This window comes from Ahaetulla prasina, chromosome 2 (genome assembly GCF_028640845.1).
Source record: "Ahaetulla prasina isolate Xishuangbanna chromosome 2, ASM2864084v1, whole genome shotgun sequence".
Classification (NCBI taxonomy): Eukaryota; Metazoa; Chordata; class Lepidosauria; order Squamata; family Colubridae; genus Ahaetulla; species Ahaetulla prasina.
In genome coordinates this window covers 11,452,232-11,474,531 of record NC_080540.1, presented here as the reverse complement: position 1 = coordinate 11,474,531, position 22,300 = coordinate 11,452,232, and the positions used below count along the sequence as shown (strand labels likewise).

The following is a 22,300-nucleotide window of genomic DNA, read 5'->3' as shown; positions in this document are numbered from 1 at the left end:
GGAATTTCCTCTTCCGGCTAAGCAACTGGAGGGTGATGGCGTCGCTGGTTCCTCTTGTTCTGTTTCAAGGGGTCGAAGCTGCTCCCGGGAGGTGAGTGGAGGGAAAATCGGAGGAGAAACCGGGAGCAAGTCGGGCCGTTTGGCTTCCTCCACGGCCTGGAAGCAGAGCAAGCAAGGAGTGTGAAGCATGAGGGCTGCTGCTGCTGCATCTTCTTTCTCTATTGTTATCCTCGTTGCTGCATGGTTTAAAGTTGCTGCCTGTGATTTTCTGCTGGGAGATTTTAAAAGTCTTTATTTCATATTTCTTATCGCCCTTCGCCTAGCCCTTCATTCCTTGTGATTGACAGGTTGCTTTCCTGGCAAGCGAGGAGTTTCATGGGCAAAAGGGAGGCTTTCAATCTTGCCTAGGATTTGGGAACCGTCTCACCTGTTAAGAGTCCCCCACCTTTCTAAAATTAGATCAGACAAACTCAGTGAATAATCCACTTTCTGAAGACTGACATAATTTTCTACATTGTTAAATGTATAGGTGTGTATTTATGTGTGCACAGATAAACCTCAGTGTTTTCAGGTAATTTTAATTACAACAGTCTGCAAGGATAATAATTTCTGATTTACCTAAGCCCACAAGAGAATTTCGTGATTTGAAATATGAGTGGATATTTGAACTTGGATTTTGCTACACTTCTATGTGCCTAATGAATCATAAAGAATGTTAGAGGTTAAACCAGCATTACCTTTTCCTAGTAATATATGGATTATTATTATTTTTGCTATTTTCACAGGTTCTGCAGCCTGTGCAGAATGGATTAATGGATTAATGAAATTAATCCATTAATATGAAACTTATAGACAAAGAGGATACCAAGGGATCAGAAGTATTTTTCACTCCCTCATGAATCCAAGAATATCAGTGTTGGAAAAACGCCAAAGACAGGCTATTATGGGAAAAACACAGATTGCAGATCACAGGTAATTTATGTACAGGAGGCTCTGTCCTCTGAAAACCCTTACAAATGCTTGGAGTGCGGTAAAAGCTTTACTCAGAATAGGACTCCCATGACTCATGGAACAGTCGATGCAGGAGGAGCAGCTCTACCAGTGCTCCCAATGTGGCAAAAGATTTAGCATGCACACCAATCTGGTGACGACTCACACTGGGGAGAAAATCTTCAAATGTCCTGATTGTGTGAAAAGTTTCACTTGGAATTCTGACCTGATTATACGCCAGAGACAGAAAACATATGAGTGTCCGGATTGTGGGAAAAGGTTCAGTCAGAATTCCACCCTGCTGATACACAAGAGGGCTCACACAGGAGAGAAATCATATGAATGCCAAGATTGTGGGAAAAGTTTCAGTTGGAATTCTCTCCTGGTAGAACATCACAGAACTCACACAGGAGAGAAACCATACGAGTGTCCTGATTGTGGGAAAGATTTCTCTCGGAAATCTGACCTGGTGAAACATCAGAGGACTCACACAGGAGAGAAACCATATGAGTGTTCAGATTGTGGAAAAGGTTTCAAGGGGAATTCTGACCTGGTGATACACCAAAGGATTCACACAGGTGAAAAACCGTATGTGTGTCTGCAGTGTGGGAAAAGATTCAGTCAAAGTTTCCACCTTGTGCGACATCACAGGATTCACACAGGAGAGAAACCATATAAGTGTCCAAACTGTGGGAAAAGTTTCAGTCAGAATTCTGACCTGGTGATACACCAGAGGATTCATACGCAAGAGAAACCGTATGAGTGTTCAGATTGTGGGAAAGGTTTCAGCTGCAATTCTGACATGGTGAAACATCAGAGAACTCACACAGCAGAGAAACCATATAACTGCTCTGATTGTGGGAAAAGTTTCAGTCAGAATTCCTACCTGATGAAACACCAGAAGACTCACACAGGGAAAAAACCATATAAATGTCATGATTGTGGAAAAAGTTTCAGTCAAAATTCCTACCTGGTGAAACACCAGAGGACTCACACAGAAGAGAAAGCGTTTGAGTGTCCAGAATGTGGGGAACATTTCAGTTGCAAGTCTCAATTAATGAAGCACCAGAAGACTCACAGAGCAGAGAGACTGTATGAGTGTCCAGATTGTGGGAAAAGTTTCACTCAAAATTCCAAGCTGTTGAGACACCAGAGAACTCACACAGGAGAGAAACCACATAAGTGTCTGCATTGTGGGAAAAATTTCAGTCAGAATTCCAACCTGATGATACACCAGAAAACTCACACAGGAGAAAAACCGTATCAGTGTCCAGATTGTGGGAAAAGTTTCAGTCAGAATTCCTACCTGATGATACACCAGAAAACTCACACTGGAGAAAAACCATATCAGTGTCCAGATTGTGGGAAAAAATTCTGTCATAATTCCTACTTGGTGAAACACCAGAGGACTCACACTCGAGAGAAACCATTTGAGTGTCTTGAATGTGGAAAATGTTTTACTTGGAATTCCCATTTGGTGATACACCGGAGGACTCACACTGGAGAGAAACCATTTGAGTGTCCAGATTGTGGGAAAGATTTCAGTAGTAGGTCTAACCTTATAAATCATGTAAGGTTACACATAGGGGAGTAACCATTCAAATAGCTGGATTCCAGACAGTGCATCACACAACGTTCCTCCCTTATCACACAAGAAATTCCACATGAGGCAACATTTGATGTGTGTAGACTAATCTTGAATTTTGTTCGTTGTCTCTCATTGAAAACCCAGCTGAACAATTTAACATTGAATTACTTGCATGATTGTCTTTAGGAAACGTCTTAGTATCAAACATGAGAGAGGAATAGAATTGAATAACAAAGTTGGAAGAGACTTTGTATGTCATCTAGTCGAACCCCCTGCTCAAAATCACTGCAGGATTAGCGGCATATTAAGTTAATAAATATAAGCAAACATCTGGTTCAGAATAAAGTTTTCTGATGAGCAGGCATCTCTTCTTATCCCAGTACTTAGGGAAAAAAAATAGGTATTCTTTGCTTTACAGAAGACTAGGAGGATAAAGGCCTCCAAACTTAAGGGCCTCTGGTGGCTCAGCAGACTAAGTCTGTTGTTATTAACACAGCTGCTTGCAGTTACTGCAAGTTCAAGTCCCACCAGGCCCAAGGTTGACTCAGCCTTCCATCCTTTATAAAGTAGGTAAAATGAGGACCCAGATTGTTGGGGGCAATAAAAGTTGACTTTGTATATAATATACAAATAGGATGAAGACTATTGCTTGACACAATGTAAGCCGCCCTGAGTCTTTGGAGAAGGGTGGGATATAAATTCAAATAAATAAAAAAAAGGGAAAGGTTTTTCATAGGGCAGGATCTGCCATGGAAAAGATTCACTTACTACCTCAGATGGCGTGGGGGATGGCAGTCGTGCTCTTCCCAGGGCCAAAGCAGCGGCTAAAAGGTGGATTGAGATCAGGTTAGAGAAGAAATCAGGAGCAAGTAGAGCTGCCTGGCTTTGTCTACGGTGTAAAAGCAGAGAAGGAGCTAGGCTGCTATATATTCCTTCCCACCCCAGATTTTATTCCACCTGTGCTGACTTTAAAACTGGTACTTACAATTTTCTTCTACTAGTTGGAAAAAGTCTCCTATAGCTTATGATTGATTCCTTGGGGGTTTTATGGACATGTTTTCTTGGCAACAATATGGGACTGATCTGTCACTGGTCTCTCTTGGGATTTTACTTTCTTTTATTTCCATGTTTAGCTCACAAGCACTTTATTATTTCGACATATAATAAAGGCAGGATAGAAATAGCTATGCATGTACGTATTTTTGATTTATTAAGAAAAATGTACATGGCAGCCCAACTCAAGGTGACTCCAGGCAGTTACAGCAATAAAACTCTAATACAGAATACTGCAAATGGCAAAATGCAGAGCCATATACAGAAACCAAAAAAAAAACACTGTGTAATCAATCAGAATAGAGCAGGAAGGCACTTTTGAGGTCTTCTAGTCCAGGGGTCTCCAACCTTGGCAACTTTAAGGCTTGTGGACTTCAACTTCCAGAATACCTCAGCCAGCTTTCTGAGAGTTGAAGTCCACAAGTCTTAAATTTGTCAAGGTTGGAGACCCCTGTTCTAGTCCAACCCATTTCAGACAATTGGCTGTCCAGTCTCTTCTTAAAAACCTCCAGTGATGAAGCACTTGCAACTTCTGAAGGCAAAGCTGTTCCACTGGTTAATTGTCCTTACTTTTAGGAAGTTTCTCCTTAATTCCAGATTGCTTCTCTCCTTGATTTGTTTCCATCCATTGTTTCTTGTCCTGTCCTCTGGCGCTTTGGAAAATAAGTGGGCCCCCTCCTCTTTGTTGCAACCTCTCAAATACTGAAATACTGCTATCGTGTCTCCCCTAGTCCTTTTCTCTAGCCAAGCCAAAATCCTCCAACCTTTCTTCATATGTTTTACTCTCCAGGCCTTTAGTCATCTTACTTGCTCTTCTTTGCACTTTTCCCCAAAGTCTCAACAACTTTTTTGTAATGAGGTAACAAAAACTGGATTCAATATTCTGTTTTTTAAAAAAAAATATTAAATAAACAATAAAACAATGGACACAATGCGACCATCCTGGCTTTGTCACTTCCATACATATTTTAACATTAACTACAGATACAATTTCCACTCATCTACATTGTTACTTTGGTATTATAAACATATCCCTTATCCTCATTTGAATATTTGTCTAAGTATTGTCCAATTTCAGTTCTACGAATCCTCAATATTTTCTGTTTTGACTCCTTTTCCTTGTTTCCAAGCATTGATACATTTTGTTCCAAATTTTTAATATGCTATCTAACCTTTATTTTTAAGTTCCAGTGTTAGTCTGTCCATTTCTGCACAAGCCATTATTTTCTTTATTATATCTTCTTCAGAGGGGGCAGCCTTGTTTTTCCAATTTTGCGCGCATACCAATCTTGCTGCTGTTATGACATGCAGCATTAAATATATCACTTCTTTACTATATTTCTTTTATAATTCCTAATAGGAATAGTTCTGGTTTCAAATCTATCTTTTGGTCTAGCATCTGTTCCAACCTTGTCTTTATCTGACGCCAAAATTCCCTGGCTTTCATACATGACCACCACATATGATAAAATGATCCTAGCGCTGAGTTACATTTCCAACACTGCGGTGATAAATTCTTGTTCATTTTTGCTAAGATGCCACCTGTAAAACATTTTGTATAAGTTTTCTTTGTACGCAAAGATGCAATATTCCACGTGTGGCCTTACTAAGGTTTTATCAAGCGGTACTAATACTTCACAGGATTTTGATTCTATGCCTCTGTATATACAACCAAGGATTGTATTAGCTAGTTTGGCTGCTGATGCATACTGCAAAATGCAAAGCCACCACATTTAACATGTACTTACTCTGCAAGTATGGGGCACTTCTAGGAAATGGCCACTAAATGAAGTTTTGTAAGTCAAGGACTTACCTGTACATAATTGGGTATCGGGATGGATGGCCCCTGCTAGCGGTTTCACGTACATGTTGAAAAGGAGCGGAGAATGCTTGAGCCCCAGGGTAGCCCACATTGGGTGGGGGGTGGAGGCTTAGGATGCAACTGTTCTTCTGCTATCCACACTGACTTCAACTGGCCATGGAGGTAGAAGTAGAACCAGCACAAGAAAGTGCCTCTTATTTTCATGATGTCCGGAAGGATATAATGGTCAATGGTATTGAAAGCTGATGAGAGGTCTAGGAGGGACGAAATGCTTGTACATCGTCTATCCCAAACCCTCCGAAAGCATGAGAATTGCAACCGATGCCCTTTTGGTGATGTGCCCCGCCCTGAAGCGAGACTGAGAAGGGCCCAGGTGCCTTTCTCCTCCTGCACAGCCCTTTCTCCAGGTGGCCAAGTCAGAGCTGGAAGCAGAGGGTGAGTTGAAGTCCCAGGCTGCCAGCCTTTCCTTGCCCTCCTCAGCTGCACTTAACAAAAGATCTTAATCTGCAGCAGTGCCTTGAACTCCTCCGCCAGGAAAACCCCTCGTGATTTTCTTATGCATAAGAAAGTGCTGCTGGAGGTATAAAGCGGGCCAGGATCCTGATTGCCCAGTAGGGGGAAATGACTTTTTCAGGCCGCTCCCGAGCTTGGAAAAGAAATAGGGGTGGTTCTCAGGTTGCGACAACGATTTCCACCACAATTTCTATTGCTGATGTCACGTGACATCACATTATACAATGGCCACATTATTTAGTGATGGGAATCCTGGCCGTTCCAGTTCCCACGGCTATTCCAGCACCCTGTGGGTCATTAAGTGAGGACCTCATCTGACTTGGATGTGGGAAGAGGTAGGAGTTCCAGGCCAGCAGGTGAGAGTTATGGGCAAGTGGGTGGTCTCCAGACCTGCGCCTTTCTGGGTCTGGGGGAGGAAGTACACCCAAATGCTTCTCATATAAGATCTTCTATCTCAAGTTTCCTATTTTCTGTATGGTCTATGTCTACTTTCAAAAGGCCTGTATCACTATAGCTCTTTTTTCTATTCCTAACCTCTACATTTCTTTAATCCTAATCCCCATATGTACCTAATGTTAAACTCTCTCTCTCTCTCTTTCCCTCTCCCTCTGTGTCTCTCCCCATCCTCTATTTAGCTAGCTAACCCTGTTCTTTTGTGCAGATGTGAGCAATGTGGAAGGGAAACGTTGGTTTGGATTTCTCTGAGGAATAGACTTCTGGCCAGGATCTGGGTTTTTTTTTTGTTTTGTTTTTAATTTGCATTTATATCCCGCCCTTCTCCGAAGACTCAGGGCGGCTTACACTATGTCAAGCAATAGTCTTTATCCATTTGTATATTATATACAAAGTCAACTTATTGCCCCCAACAATCTGGGTCCTCATTTTACCTACCTTATAAAGGATGGAAGACTGAGTCAACCTCGGACCTGGTGGGACTTGAACCTGCAGTAATTGCAGGCAGCTGCTGTTAATAACAGACTGTCTTAGCAGTCTGAGCCACTCAAAGACCCTTTTAAGAAGAGTTTTCCTCTAGCTGAGGAGATTCAATTTCCAAACAGGAATGTATATGACTTAAGAAGGAGGGAAGGCATAAATGACTGTTTTTTTTCCCAATTTCTTGTTTATTGCTGATTTTCTATGGGTTTTGTGCGTTTTGATTGTTAAATCTTTGATTTAAAAAATGAGTGTCGGGCAGAAACACTTATGTGTGCACATGCATGCTGCCATACTTTTTAAAACACTTTCAAACATTTCTTTGAAAAGTATATTAGTGTTGTTCACCAAATACAGTACAGACCAGTGGTCACCCACTGGTGGTCCGTGAGAAAATTTTGGTGGTCTTCAGAAAAATTATTTACATTTTTTATATTGCACTAAATCAGGGTCTTCAAACTATGGCCCCTGGGACAGATATGTGCAACATTTGTGTTGCTGCAGGGAGTCTTCCCCTTCGGGGTCTTCTTGTGTATGTCAGAGAGGGACAGAAATTCTGACCTGGAGTCTGCTTTAGCCTCCTGGTGCAGGGCTTTGGGCAATGGCTGGAGAGAAGTGCCACTGGTGGTGAAGAGACGGAGGACCTTGAGTTGCTTAGCTCCAACAACTGCTTCCTGTCGGGGCCCTAAGGAGCCCCGACAGGGAGACGAGGAGTGGCTGGGAGGGGAGGGTTGAGTCATCCCTCGACATGAGTGAAATTGAGTTGGCCACACCCAGCCCAGTCACATGGCCACCTAGCCACACCCAGCCAGCCGGTCATTAGGAGATCATATTAATGGTCCGCGGGATTTAAAATTATGAATTTAGTGGTCTCTGAGGTCCAAAAGGTTGGTGACCCCTGGTATAGACAGTCCCTTTTGGAGCTCCCTTTTTCTAGGCTCTGCTGTGTACATGTCTCACTCACTTTGACTTAATGCAGATTTCTTTGCTAAGGAAATGACACATGCACCTGTCATTTGGCAGATTTAAAATCTTAGACACAGCCCTGGCTGGGACTGAAGATAATTTCTTTGGAGCCTCTTGCCTGCTGGCGCTTCCATGTCCGAAATCCTTGGGATCCACAGGAAATCAGTAATAAAGTTTGGGGATTTAGAGAGGTTTTGACAGTGACTGAAAGTTGACTAATAGATTAACAGAGCTGGAAGGGACCTTATAGGTCATCTAGTCCAACCCCCCGCTCAAGCAGAAGACCCTACACCATTTCTGACAAATGGCAGTCGAGTCTTTTCTTGAAAGTCTCAAGTGATGAAGCTCCCACAACTTCCAAAGGCAACTTCTGTTCCATTGGTTGATTGTTCTCACTGTCAGAAAGTTCCTCCTCATTTCTAGGTTGAATCTCTTCTTAGTCAGTTTCCATCCATTATTCCTTGTTTGGCCTTCAGGTGCTTTGGAAAATAGCTTGATCCCCTCCTCTCTGTGGCAGCCCCTCAAATATTGGAAGATGGCTATCATGTCTCCCCTTGTCCTTCTCTTCACTAATAAAGCACAGGACATTTTAGATCACTTTTCTACAAAGTAGCTCCCTCCAAATCTTTTGCCCAAACTGCCTGGGTACATTCAGTGCTGGAATCTTAACTCCTCTGGAAATTGGGAAGGCTGCTCAGAGGAATTCTGCCCTCTAGTGAGGTTTAGGCCCTGTAAGAATGCAGATGGAAAAATAAAAATGTCTAAATGTGTTCAGAAGCAACGTGGGTGGGCGCTTCAAGGTTTTGTGCCTTATTCCATTCCAGGTAGTCCTCGATTTACGATCACAACTGAGCCCAAAATTTCTCTCGTTAGTGAAACATAAGTGAGTTTGCTCCATTTTGCGACATTTCTTGTCACAGTTAAGTGAATCAATGCGTTGTTAAATTAATCAAAAACTGTCATTAAGTGAATCTGGCTTCCCCACTGATTTTGCTTGTCAGAAGGTAGTCCAGGACACTGCAACCGTCGTAAATATGAGTTAATTGGCAAGCGACTGAATTTTGATTATAGGATCACGGGGATGCTGCAACAGTTCGTAAGTGTGAAAACTGGTTATAAGTCACTTTTTTCAGTGCTGTTGTAACTTCAGTCACTAAATAAAGTGTTGTAAGTCAAGGAGTACCGATATTCTATTAATGGGATGAAGCTGGCAATCGTATAAAGGACCTTTATCAACTTTTATGATGCAGCACGTGGCTAATCTTGTGAAGGTAAGTAAGGTCAGGCTTCACTCTTCAAGCTTCCCTCTGTCGCAAAGATTGTTATCCTGCACCCCGAAGAGGAAGAACTGGCTGGAAGGGAGCTCCACTGGTCTTCAAGGGAGATGAGCTTTCTTGTTGCCTGATGGGCCATTTTATTCCCTCCACGGATGCTTTCTCTTGGTTTAACTCTTGGAGATGCAGCTCCTGGCTCAGTTGCAGTGACGATGTGGGCGGCCCTAGGAGACCCAACAGGACAGACTAGGGCTAGACGGTCCAGTATAAAAGTTATGGATGTGGTTGCTAAGAGTGGAAAACGGCTCTTCATCTTAATCTTAGAAACGCCAGATGAGACAGAAGGAGCGTATTATTCTTCCACTTAGAACTGTATGACTGTAACTTTGTTGCTTGTATCCTTATGATTTATACTGATATTGTTTCCTGATTGCTTATTTGTACCCTATGACTATCATTAAGTGTGGTAGGATTCTTGGCGAATGTATGTTTTCTTTTATGTACACAGAGAGCATCTGCACCAAGACAAATTCCTTGTGTGTCCAATCACATTTGGCCAATAAAAAATTCTATTCTATTCTGTTTTCAGCCTCATGTCACTAGGTGGAGCTCTGAACACGACTCCAGTGCCTAGAAAACTGAGCTGAAAGCCATTGAAACCATCGATTATTGCTAGAAAAGATGTCAAGGAGTGGAGAAGGGCAGAGGAACTTCCTCTTCCGGCTCATTCGTGGGAGGATGGAGGCCTGGGGGGGGGGCAGTCCTGTTCTTCCCAGGGTCGAAGCCGCAGCTGGCTGGTGAGTTGAGGGCAGGTGGGAGGAGAGTCTGGGAGCAAGTCGGGCTGTTTGGTTTTGTCCACAGCCTGGAAGCTGAGAAGGGAGTAGGCTGAAAGTTGTCGGCTGCTGCTGCTGCTGCTGCAGTGCATATCCTTTCTCTTCCCAAATGTTTTGACACTTACGCTGCATGATTTTAAAATGCTGCCTGTAATTTTTGGCTGGGAAATGGGAGAGACTAAAATCGAAAGGCCTGGGGACTAAAACATAGGAAGGACGGTTGCAGGATTTGGGTATGGCTTAGTCTAGAGACTAAGGGACGTAGTGTCTCAGTTGGCTAAGATGCTGAGCTTGTCGACCGAAAGGTCGGCAGTTCGAATCCCTAGTGCTGCCGTGTAACGGGGTGAGCTCCCGTTACTTGTCCCAGCTTCTGCCAATCTAGCTGTTCAAAAGCAGGTAAAAAATGCAAGTAGAGAAATAGGGACCACCTTTGGTGGGAAGGTAACAGTGTTCTGTGCGCCTTTGGCGTTGAGTCATGCCGGCCACATGACCACGGAGAAGTCTTCGGACAGCGCTGGCTCTTCGGCTTTGAAACGGAGATGAGCACCCCCCCCCCTAGAGTCAGGAACGACTAGCACCTATGTGCAAGGGGAACCTTTACCTTTTTACCTAGTCTAGAGAAAAGAGGACTAGGAAGACTACTGGAATACTGATAGCAGTATTCCGGCATTTGAGAGATTGCCACAAAAAGAAGGGGGGCAGTTTATTTCCAAAGCACCAGAAGGCAAGACAGGAAACAATGGGTAAACTAATCATGTTCAAAACCAACTTGCATATAAGGAGAAACAGTGAGAACAATTAATTAGTGGAACAGCTTTGCCTTCAGAAATTGTGGGTGCTTCACCAAAGGAAGTTTTTAAGAAAAGACTGGGCAGCCACTTGTCTGAAATGGTATACAGCTGTGATGGCAAAGCTATAGCACGCATGCCTGAGGTGGCACGCAGAGCCATCTTTCCGGGCACATGAGCTGTTGCCCAACTCACCTGCAGCTGCTGCGCATGCCCTCGTGCCCCAGCTGGTGTTGGGGCCTCGGGGGCGCATGCACGCAATTCCAGAGACCCAGCTGGTCTTCGGAGCTCTCCTGTCCACGCACGCACATTTGCGCATGCGCGCATGAATACCTGCATGCAGCATGGGCGTAGGCAGATGGCGTTCATGTGTGTGCATTATGCGTGCAAAAGTCATACGCATGCGCAGATGGTGCAACTGTGCATGCAGCGCACAGGTGGAGCTGCATTAAAGCCACACGCATGCGCAGATGGTGCAATTGCACACACAGCGCATGAGGGGAACCATATCAAAGCCACGCGCATGTGCAGATGGTGCGGTTCCGCACCACAGCGCATGGGGTCCCCCCGTGAAAGCCATGCGCATGTGCAGATGGTGCAACTGTGCACGCAGTGCACCAGGTGCAGCCACACAAAAGCCACACACAGTGCATGAGGGGAACCACACGAAAGCCATGCGCATGTGCAGATGGTGTGGTTGCGCGCACAGGGCATGGTGGGGAGCCACATGTAAATGAAGCGTGTACATGTTTGGCACTCAGTGAATAAAAGGTTCACCACCACTAGTATATAAGATCTCTTGCTTGAGCAGGGGGTGGGTTAGATGACCTGCAAGGAGGCTTCCAGTTCTGAATTTGAGATTTGGGAAATTTAAAAAAAAATCTTATTTTTTTATTTTTCATATCCACCCATCTCACTCACACTTCATATTCCACTTCATTCCTTGTGATTTTTTTTTTTTTTATAAAAAGTTTTATTTTTACAATCATATCAAATAATTCATCCAATGTACAGTTATATACAATTAGTCGGGCTTGCCCAGTCACCACCACCCTTTTTAACACTCTTCCCTCTTCTAGCTTCTTTTACTTTCCAAACCGTCCTCTCCTTCTCTTATCTACATCCACTCCTCCCTCCACCCTACACCTTCCTTCTCCCTCTACTATCCCTCTTCCTTCCTCTTCTCCTCTTTCCTACCTCCTACTCTCTCTTTTCTCCCTCCCCACCGTTCTAAAATGGTAACTATGCAGACCCGACCCTACATTAATTATATTTCTTCAATAATCCCTGTACATTAACCATCACTCCATCTCTACCAAACCCCCCAATTCCCTCCCCTTACCCCCACCCCCACCCCGACTTCCCAGAACAAAATGCAGGGTATCAAAACTAACAATCATAATCCAAAATAATTCCTAAATTATAATCTTTAGTCACACCACACTTAGTCACACTCTCAATTCCCTCTCCTTCAAAAATATATCTAATACAAAATATTTCCTAAATTTACTCATATGCTATTCGATATTTTTTTATCTGATACTTATTTTAAATATAATCAATCCACATTTTCCATTCTAAAATATATTTTCTAGTATATAGTCTTTCAAGTAAGCGGAGATTTTGTCATCTCTGCCAGATTTGATACTTTGAGTGTCCATTCTTGATTGTAGGTAATTCTTCTTTCTTCCAATACTGAGCAATCAAAAGTCTTGCGACTGTTATTAAGTTCAAAATCAATTTAGTCTCTATAGCTGTATAGTCCATAATTATTCCTAGTAGAAAGAACTGCAGTAAACTTAATCTTCTTTTCAAAATATTCTGCATGATCCACCAGCCTTTAATCCAAAATGCTTTAACTTTTTACAAGTCCACCATATATGGTAATAAGTAGCATCTTCACAATCGCATCTCAACATTTAGCAAGATCTAATATGTGTTTCTTGTAAACAGGTAATGTCATTTTTAAATTATTTCAAATAATGAAATACTTTCCTTCTCTTCTGCGGTGAATTCAGGCCATTAACATTCCAAGATAATAGTTTAATTGCCATTATCGGCCAAAGGAAACTTTTGGAACACCAGCCGCAAATCACATTTTACTTTAGGCCTTGCTCCTCCCACTGTTTCCATTGTAGTAGTTGCCAGTTGTTGTTGTGCCTTCATCTCTTGTTCCTTGCGTTTAGCAGCAGCTCTAGTCAGCCTTTGTTCTTTTGAATCTAAACCCGTCGTAGGTATTTCCAACACTTGTAATAAATCTTCTTCCATCACAATCTGTTCTTGTACCTGCTTCACTTCTCTTTCCTTCACTTCAGCCTCCCTTCTTCTAGCTTCCAATGGGGGAAGACTTCCAACTTTTAATACCTCAACATAAAATTCTCTTGCTTTTCCAACCGTATTGAAACGATGTACTTTCCCTGCATAATATACTATTATACCAGTTGGAATATCCCATCTATATTCAATCTGATGTTTTTTAAGTTCATTCACCAGGAAGGCAAATTCCTTCCTAGCCCTTAACATTTTGGTGGAATTTCCTTTAATATCAAAATATCTTGACCAGCAATCTGAATCTTCTCCCCTTATATGAAGCTTGCAAAATCTGATTTCTCACTATTCTGTTTGTAAAATAAATAACAACATCCCTTGGCAACTTTTTTGCCTTGCTATCCAAGAATTCACACGATATATTTTTCAATTTGATAAGCCACATCTGCTGGACGAGCTGCTAATATCTCAGCAAATACTTCAGAAAAAATTTCCCTTAAATTCTCTTCCTTATTTTCTTTCAAACCTCGGATTCTAAGAGCAAATTCCATATTTCTGTATTGTATCAAAACTATTTCATCCTCTGTCTTTTCCATTTTACTTTGAAATTCAGCCATTTTATTTTCTAATTTTGAATTATGTTGCTTAATTACTTCAACCTCCTCTTCCAATAAAATCACATTCGTTGCCAAACTTTGTACTGCCATTACAAATCCTTCTTTAACTTCTTTATTTCCCACTTGAATTTCTGATATCTGCTCTTTCATTTCAGACATCTCATCAGTTATAACTTTAAATTTTCTTCTATAAAGCCTTTTAAGTTCTCTTGTAACGCCTCTAAATTCAATGTTCTAGTCTCTGCTGTATGAGCTGGAGAGGCACCAGCTGATAAAGTTCCAGAGCTCTTTGTTACAGTAGACTTTAATTGTTTGGCTGCCATCTTCTATAAAATTATTTATTTATTTATTTCCAACTTAATATTCACTTTAAATCTTCTTAACTTCTGAGAAACACAGTCTTTTAAAGCAGTATTTAAAAAATCTCCCTAGATTCTATCAGCAGGCAGCAAAGAGTTAAAGCAGCAAGTAACATGCAAATTACCAACTGCAGAGGCACACGCTGAAAGTATCACTTTCGCTTTCCACTCGTTAACTTGTTAACAATTCGCCTCCATTTTCTTGCTGTTTTCAAGCTTGTTACAAAGTATCGGGGAATCGGCTTGGCTACTTCTTAAAGTTCTCCCACTTTCGTTCTGTCCGGTATAATCCTTTATTGTCCAAAATAAATCTCGGCGTTTGGTCGTGGTGATTGGTTCCGCCAAAGCAGAAGAATCCTCGGATCTGGAGCACTTCGGGTTACTGGAGGGAACTTAACCCTTCAAACCCCTTTTTCCTCAGGGGCTTTAGGGAAATTCAACCTCTGCCCTCAGCTCACCCCTTCTCCTTCTCCCGAAGAGGGGGTTTTCCGAACCGCTGGGCAGCAGATTTAAGCTGTCCTAGCGATTCCACATAATCCAGAGGTTGGTGATCGTAAAGATCACCGCCATCACCTACGGTGCCAAACCGGAAGTCCCATTCCTTGTGATTTTATTGTCATGTTGCTTTCCTGGCATGAGCAAAATGGATGCTTTAAATCTTGCCTAAGATTTGGCAACCATTTCATCTCTTAGTGTCTCCACCTTTCTAAAATTAGATTTAAAAAATAAGAAAACACACTTTTGGGATATATTGAACGCTTAAATACATATTTTCTACATGCATACATTTCTTAGATGTGTATTTCTGTGTGCATTTGTGTGCGCATATGAGTGATCTCTCCAACCCAAAAAAAGAATTTTACAATTTGGTTTACAATTTGAGCTTGAATCTCATTAGTCTTCTATTTGCAAAGTGAATCATAATTAATTAGAGGTTAAACTAGAATAATGATTTTTTTCATGGCAATATATCGGGGTTTTGTTTGCTGCTTTCACATGTCCTGACCTGGCGCCATTTTTTAAACAATAGTGAAACTAACGCATGAATTTGAATCTTGCAGACAAAGAGGATGCCAAGAAGAGCACTCTGGACAACAGAGAATGCGAAGCAGCATTAAAATGCAAAACAACCCATCATTCAAAATCTTTTCCACTTCATTGTGAACTCTCCTCATTCCTCTGCAGATGAACGACAAGGGAGAGAATAACAAGAACAAGGTTTTGAGCTGGATAAAATAGAGTATGTGGAACTCGAAGAATCATTACAACATGTGGAACCGAAGGAAACAAGAACCACGGTGGCGCAGTGGTTAGAATGCAGTACTGCACGCTACTTCTGCTGACTGCTGTCTGCCTGCAATTTCAGATCAGTTCAAATCTCACCAGGCTCAAGGTTGACTCAGCCTTCCATCCTTCCGAGGTGGGTAAGATTGTTGGGGGCAACATGCTGACTCTGTAAACCGCTTCAAGGGGGCTGTAAAAGCACTGTGAAGCGGTGAATAAGTCTAAATGCTGTTGCTATTGCTATTACATGAGAAGTCAAGGGGGATAATTTCCAAATAAAGAAAAAATTGGAAACACCTGGAAGTCAGTGAGAAGAAAAAATATTCCTTGGTAGCCAAAATTGGCAGACATTATTTAAAGTCTTTGAGGAGGAGGCTTCAATCAATGCACCTCCAAGTAATAGATCAGAAATATTTTTGACTGCCTTAAGAGTCCAAAAATATCAGTGTTGGAAAAACTGCACAGACTGCCAATTACTAGAAAAACACAGATTGCAGGTTACCAGAGCATGATACCATCATCTTTTGAGACTGAAGGATGCCAATAGGTCACAGCTGCTTATGCAAGAGAGAATCCATCCTGTGAAAAGCTATACAAATGTTTGGAGTGTGGTGACAGCTTTACTCAGAAAAGCTTCCTCATGATTCATGGAATGACCCATACTAGAGACAAGCTCTACTAGTGCTCTCAATGTGGCAAAAGATTTACAATGCACACCAATCTGGTGAGACACAAGAGGACTCTCAATGGAGAGAAAAACTTTGAATGTCCTGATTGTGGGAAAAGTTTCACTAGGAATTCTCACCTGGTGATACACCAGAGGACTCACACAGGAGAGAAACCTTATAACTGTCGTGATTGTGGGAAAAGTTTCTCTCGGAATTACAACCTGGTGCTACACCAGAGGACTCACACAGAAGAAAAATCATATCAGTGTCCGAATTGTGGGAAAAGATTCAGTCAGAATTCCTACCTGGTGAAACACCAGAAGACTCACAGAGGAGATAAACCCTTTGAATGTCCTGACTGTGGGAAAACTTTCAGAGAGAATTCTTACCTGGTGAAACACCAGAGGACTCACACAGGAGAAAACAGATATGAGTGTCTGGATTGTGAGAAAACTTTCAAACAGAATTCTCATCTTGTAATACACCAGAGGACTCACATGGGAGAGAAACCATATAAGTGTCGTGATTGTGGGAAAGGTTTTTCTCGGAATTTCAACCTGGTGATACACCAGAGAACTCACACAGGAGAAAAACCATACGGGTGTCTGTTTTGTGGGAAAAGTTTTATTCGAAATTCATACCTATTGAATCACCAGAGGACTAGCACAGGAGAAAACCCATATGAGTGTCTGGAATGTAGGAAAACTTTCATTCGAAAGTGCGACTTGGTGATACACCAGAAGACTCACACAGGAGTGAAATTATATGAGTGTTCGGATTGTGGGAAAAGTTTCACTCGGAATTCCAAGCTGGTAATACACCAGAGGACTCACACGGGAGAGAAACCCTTTGAATGTATATATTGTGGGAAAAGTTTCAGTCAGAATTCCAACCTGATGATACACCAGAGAACTCACACAGGAGAAAAACCGTATCAGTGTTCCGATTGTGGGGAAAGTTTCAGTCAGAATTCCTACCTGGTGAAACACCAGAGGATTCACACAGGAGAAAAACTATATGAGTGTATGGAATGTGGGAAAAGTTTCATTCAAAATTTGGACTTTGTGATACACCAGAGGACTCATACAGGAGAAAAACCATATGAGTGTCTGCTTTGCGGGAAATGTTTCATTCGGAATTCCTACCTGATGAAACATCAGAGAACTCACACAGGAGGAAAACCATATCGGTGTTCGGATTGTGGGGAAAGCTTCAGTCACAATTCCTACCTGATGAAACACCAGATAATTCATACAGGAGAAAAACCATATGAGTGTGTTGAGTGTGGGAAAGGTTTCGTAAGGAATTCCAGTTTGGTGACACACTGGAGGACTCACACAGGAGAGAAACCGTATGAATGTCCAGATTGTGGGAAAGATTTCAGTAGTAGGTCTAGCCTTATAAATCATGTAAGGTTACACATAGGGGAGAAACCATTCAAATGCTCAGATTGCGGAAAGTGTTTCACACGGAATTCCTCACTTATCAAACACAAGAAATTCCACATGAGACAAAATCTGATGTGTGTAGAGGACTCTTGAACTTCATTTCTTGTCTCTCATTGGAAGACCAACTGAGATATTAATTATTTAATTTCTTTCCTTACTCTAGTTAAACATGTCTTAGTATCAAACATGAGTGAAGAGATCTGAACCTCCTTTCACTGTCACAGTGTGGTTGTTCCCTTTCATGGAGTACAGGGATAAAGGAGTTTACCGTATTTTTTAGAGTATAATATGCCCCAGAGTATAAGATGTGCCTTAGTTTATGGGGAGAAAAATAAGAAAAAATCCAGAAAATCCAGAAATAAGAAAAAATGATTGGCAGGTGGATTGGCCTCCTGGAATACCCCCAATCAGCTGTTCCCAGAGGTGAATTTTAACAACAGGTTCTTTGGTTCTGAGCTCTGTGTCTTGCTATTTTTTTTTTGCTTTTTTTTCTGCCTCTGAAACTTCTGAAACTCCATTTCAGAAAAAAACTTTTTTCTGCCTTTGAAAGCCTCCAAAACAGCTTCAGAAAAAAAAAAGCCTCTGAAGCTCTGTTTGGAGGCTTTTTTTCTGAAGCTCTGTTTCTGATGCTTTTTTCAGCCTCTGAAACCTCCTTTTGAGAAGCTGGGCAGGGCTACATTCGGAGTATAAGACGCACGCAGATTTTCACCCTCTTTTTTGGGGGGGAAAAGGTGCGTCTTATATTCCAAAAAACACGGTACGTCTCTATTAGGTATGCTTGTTGCCTTGAGTTATTTCTACATATAATAAAAGGGGATATAAATATGTATATTTTTATGCATTTTTATTTATTAAGAAAACGTATATGGCAATCCAACTCAAGGTGATTCCACATGGTTTATAGCAGGTCTGTCAAGCTGGAGGCCCGTGGGCTGGATACGTCATGCACAGGCCACGCCCACCCCAGCTCTGCAAAGGCAAAAAATGTGACATGTCACGATCCAGCCCGTGACGTGATCAAGTTTGACACCCGTTTTTTACATCAATAAAACCGAAATAAATAAAATAGAGAAATAAATAAATTCCATATATTGCAAGTAGCAAAATGGCACGTCTCCACATTTAACATATACTTGCGCTGCTGTTGTGATCCGCCAGCAGCCTACGGAGCTGGCAACGGAGTCGGACAGCGATGAGGCTGAGGTGGGGCCAGGGCCATCGGGGAGTGAGGTGCGGACTCCAGAACCTCCAGAGACTGATAGTAGTGAGGCAGAGGAACAGGAGGAGCCTGTTCCTAATGCACACATGAGAAGAGCTGCCAGAAGGCAAGAGCAGCTCAAGCAAAAAGGACAACTCAGGAGTAGGACCAAGAAATGATTGGCCCCTCCCATAAGGCTTAAAACAGACCAGCAACGGCGTTTGGGCGTTGTTTGCTGGAAAACAACGTTGGTAGCTTTGTCTTCTTGCATTTATTTTTGTATCTGTGTCTTCTGAACATTTGCCAAGAAAGGTCTAATTGGACCAAGGTTTGCGATAGGACTGAGGAATTTGTGTTGGGAGGAATTTGCTTTAATTTAGTTGAACTACACTGGGAATGAAGTAACTCTCAGTTGTTCGAATAAAGTTTGTTTGTTTTTTCACTGACTGAGTTTCCTATTACCTGCTTGGGCCTGGGTCACAACACCTGCAAATACAGGACACTCCTAGCAAGGTTGATTGAATTTTGATGTCAGGGAGTCCCCAAAAGGCAATTCTTGCTTTTGTGCAAATTAGAAGTCAACCAGCCTCCAGGCCTTACTAACTACACTTGTGCCCGGTGCCATTCTTTCTCCAAACTGGTAGTCTTTCTTCTTGTAAGGAGTTAAATTGGAGAAGTTAACCGCAGGATTAGCGGCATATAAATTTGATAATGAAAGAAATGCATCAAACTTCAGTGCCTCAAGGATGCTGCAGATGGGGAGCTTCACCGGGGCCATATTTTGGATGCATGTTTTTTTTCTCTTGACTTATTTAAAATATTTAGCACCTTCTGGGATCGGTAAAATGAGGACCCAGATTGTTGGGGACGATATGCTGACACTATAAAGCACTTAGGGGTGGTATATAATTCTAACAGCTGTTGCTATAATAAGCAAACCCTGTTTTAACGCAATGACCCTGAATTGCACCTGTAAAGGAACAAATTCAGTGCAGCTCACAACACAAAGATGTTACGTGGGCAACCTAGGGGTTTTTATGACTGTCTGCACTGCTGCGTTCTGCACCCGTTGAAGTTTCTAGTGATCCAGTGCAGGGATTCAAACAGGAGGTGACCAAGGCATCAGTGACCCATGTGCAAGGCCTCCCTGGTCCAGGAAAGGGCACAATTGGTGCAATAGATGAATTTGTGCAAAGCGCCTCCCCCCAGCCATGATCTTCTCAAGCAAGAGCCATGAGTACAGGAGGACCCTCAGGTGTAGACCCTCAGTCTACAAAGGTGATCACATGACCCCGGGACACGGAATCTGTCACACATATGACTTAATTGCCAAGTGTCTGGATTTTGATCATGTGACAGTGGCGATGCTGTGATGGTTGTAAGTGTGAAAAATGGTCATAAGTCACTATTTTGAGTGCTGTTGTAACTTCATATGAATAGAAGAGAATAACAAGAGTTGGAAGGGACCTTTGAGGTTTTCAAGTCCAATCCCCTGCTTAAACAATGGTTGTCCAATCTCTTCTTAAAACCTTCCAGTGTTGGAGCATTCACAACTTCTGCAGGCAAGTTGTTCCAGTGATTAATTGTTCTAACTGTCAGGAAATTTCTCCTTAGTTCTAAGTTGCTGCTCTCCTTGATCAGTTTCCACCCATTGCTTCTTGTTCCAGCCTCAGGTGCTTTGGAGAATAGTTTGACTCCCTCTTCTTTGTGGCAACCCCTGAGATATTGGAACACGGCTATCATGTCTCCCCTACTCCTTCTTTTCATCAAACTAGACATTCCCAATTCCAGCAACTGTTCTTTATATGTTTAAATGGCTGTTACATGAAATGTTACATGAAATGTCTACCTGTATATAATTGGGTGTCATAGTATGGCTAGTGGTTTCATGTAGATGTTAAAAAGGAACAGCGAAAGGCTTGAGCCTCAGGGCACCCCAAACTTCAGGGACCAAGACTCAGCCTCTCTTCTACGAGCCACACCTTTTGGAACCATCCATGGAGGCAGAAGTAGAACCACTGTAATAAAGTGCTTTTCCAGTTGCCTAAGCCAGTCCAGAAGGATATCCTGCTGGATGTATTGCAACCTAATTTATTTTATTTTATTTTATTAAATTTTTATACCGCCCTTCTCCCGAAGGACTCAGGGCGGTGTACAGCCGGAATAAAATACAGAATATATACAATTAAAAGAAATTAAAATAAACTATTACTAAATGGCCGGTAATTTAAAAGATTTAAAATTTTTTAAATATTACTAAAACCCCAATTTAAAATCCACTATTTATGCCAGTCCTGCTTGAATGAATAAATATGTTTTTAGCTCACGACGAAAGGTCCGAAGATCAGGCACTTGACGTAAGCCAGGGGGGAGTTCGTTCCAGAGCGTCGGTGCTGCCACAGAGAAGGCCCTACTCCTGGGGGCCGCCAGCCGACATTGTTTGGCGGATGGCACCCTGAGAAGGCCCTCTCTGTGGGAGCGTACGGGTCGATGGGAGGCATACGGTAACAGCAGGCGGTCTCGTGAGAGGTCTATGTGGGAGACAATACCCCTTTTATCTCAAACCTTCCAAATTGTAACCAATGCTGTTTTGGTGACGTTCCCCAGACTGAGAAGGGCCCAGGTGTCTCCTGCACAGCCCTTTCTCCAGGTGGCAAAGTCAGAGTTGCAAGCAGAGGGTAAGTTATAGTTCCAGGCTGCCAACCTTTCATTGTCCTCTTCAGCTGCACTTATGAAACTTCTTAATCTGCAGCAATGATTTGAACTCCTCTGCCAGGAACACTTCTCATGACCTTCTTATGCATAGCAAATGGGTGTTGAAAGTATAAAGCGAGTAAGGATTCCAACTGTACAGAAGTGGGGAAATTACTCTTCCAACCCTCTCCTGCACTTGTAAAAAACTGCTGAAACCCACCTCTGCTTCACTCTTACAGTTTCAATCATTTACCGAAGCAGATGTTTGTTTGTTTGTTTGTTTAAGATGCACTTTCTCCTTGCCTTTTTCCCCTTTATTTCCCTGCTGGGACTGTTTCCTCTGGTTTAGAGGTGGGTTTCAGCAGGTTCTGACCAGTTCTGGAGAACCGGTAGCTGAAATTTTGAGTAGTTTGGAGAACCCGTAGTAAAAATTCTGACTGGCCCCGCACCCATCTATTCTCTGCCTCCCGAGTCCCAGCTGATCGGGAGGAAATGGGGATCTTACAATAATCTTCCCCTGGAGTGGGGAGGAAATGAAGATTTTACAGTATCCTTTCTCAGTCACGCCCACCAAGCCATGCCACGCCCACCAAGCCACGCCCACAGAACCAGTAGTAAAAAAAAGTTGAAACCCATCACTGGTTTAGTTGCAGCAAGAGGGACAATGAGTGCACTCTTGGGAGACCTGAAAGAAAAGCTTTAGGATAGATTGTCATAGACGAAAGCTATTCCTGTCCTCGGTGGGAGTCGAATACAACTTGATGGCACAGAAGGAAGCACGGAATCCATGAAAAGATCTTGGAAACGCTTTAGAGCAGGGGTCTCCAACCTTGGTCCCTTTAAGACTTGTGGACTTCAACTCCCAGAGTTCCTCAGCCAGCAAAGCTGGCTGGAGAATTCTGGGAGTTGAAGTCCACCAGGCTTAAAGTGGCCAAGGTTGGAGACCTCTGCTTTAGAGGAGAAACAGAAGGAGTGTGTTTTTCAGCCTTACGCCACTAGATGGC

The 22,300-nt window shown here is 42.5% G+C and overlaps 2 protein-coding genes across 5 annotated transcripts; both read left to right on the top strand.

Annotated features, from left to right (window-relative positions):
• LOC131193491 (zinc finger protein 271-like) lies at positions 1 to 18,987 on the top strand. Of its 4 annotated transcripts, XM_058173719.1 has the most exons (4): positions 1 to 91; positions 786 to 972; positions 9,729 to 9,936; positions 15,066 to 18,987. In XM_058173719.1, the coding sequence occupies exon 4, from the start codon at positions 15,998 to 16,000 to the stop codon at positions 17,495 to 17,497; it is 1,500 nt and encodes a 499-aa protein (XP_058029702.1). In that variant the 5' UTR covers positions 1 to 91; positions 786 to 972; positions 9,729 to 9,936; positions 15,066 to 15,997; the 3' UTR covers positions 17,498 to 18,987. The 4 variants fall into 4 exon arrangements, with proteins under 4 accessions (XP_058029702.1, XP_058029701.1, XP_058029703.1 ...); XM_058173718.1 differs by lacking the exon at positions 9,729 to 9,936; XM_058173720.1 differs by lacking the exons at positions 786 to 972; positions 9,729 to 9,936 and having other exon boundaries at positions 21 to 91.
• LOC131193490 (zinc finger protein 271-like) lies at positions 979 to 9,690 on the top strand. The gene has a single exon (XM_058173716.1). It carries the CDS (start codon positions 1,067 to 1,069, stop codon positions 2,582 to 2,584), a length of 1,518 nt encoding a protein of 505 aa, XP_058029699.1. The 5' UTR covers positions 979 to 1,066; the 3' UTR covers positions 2,585 to 9,690.
• Positions 18,988 to 22,300: the final 3,313 nt, after the last annotated feature.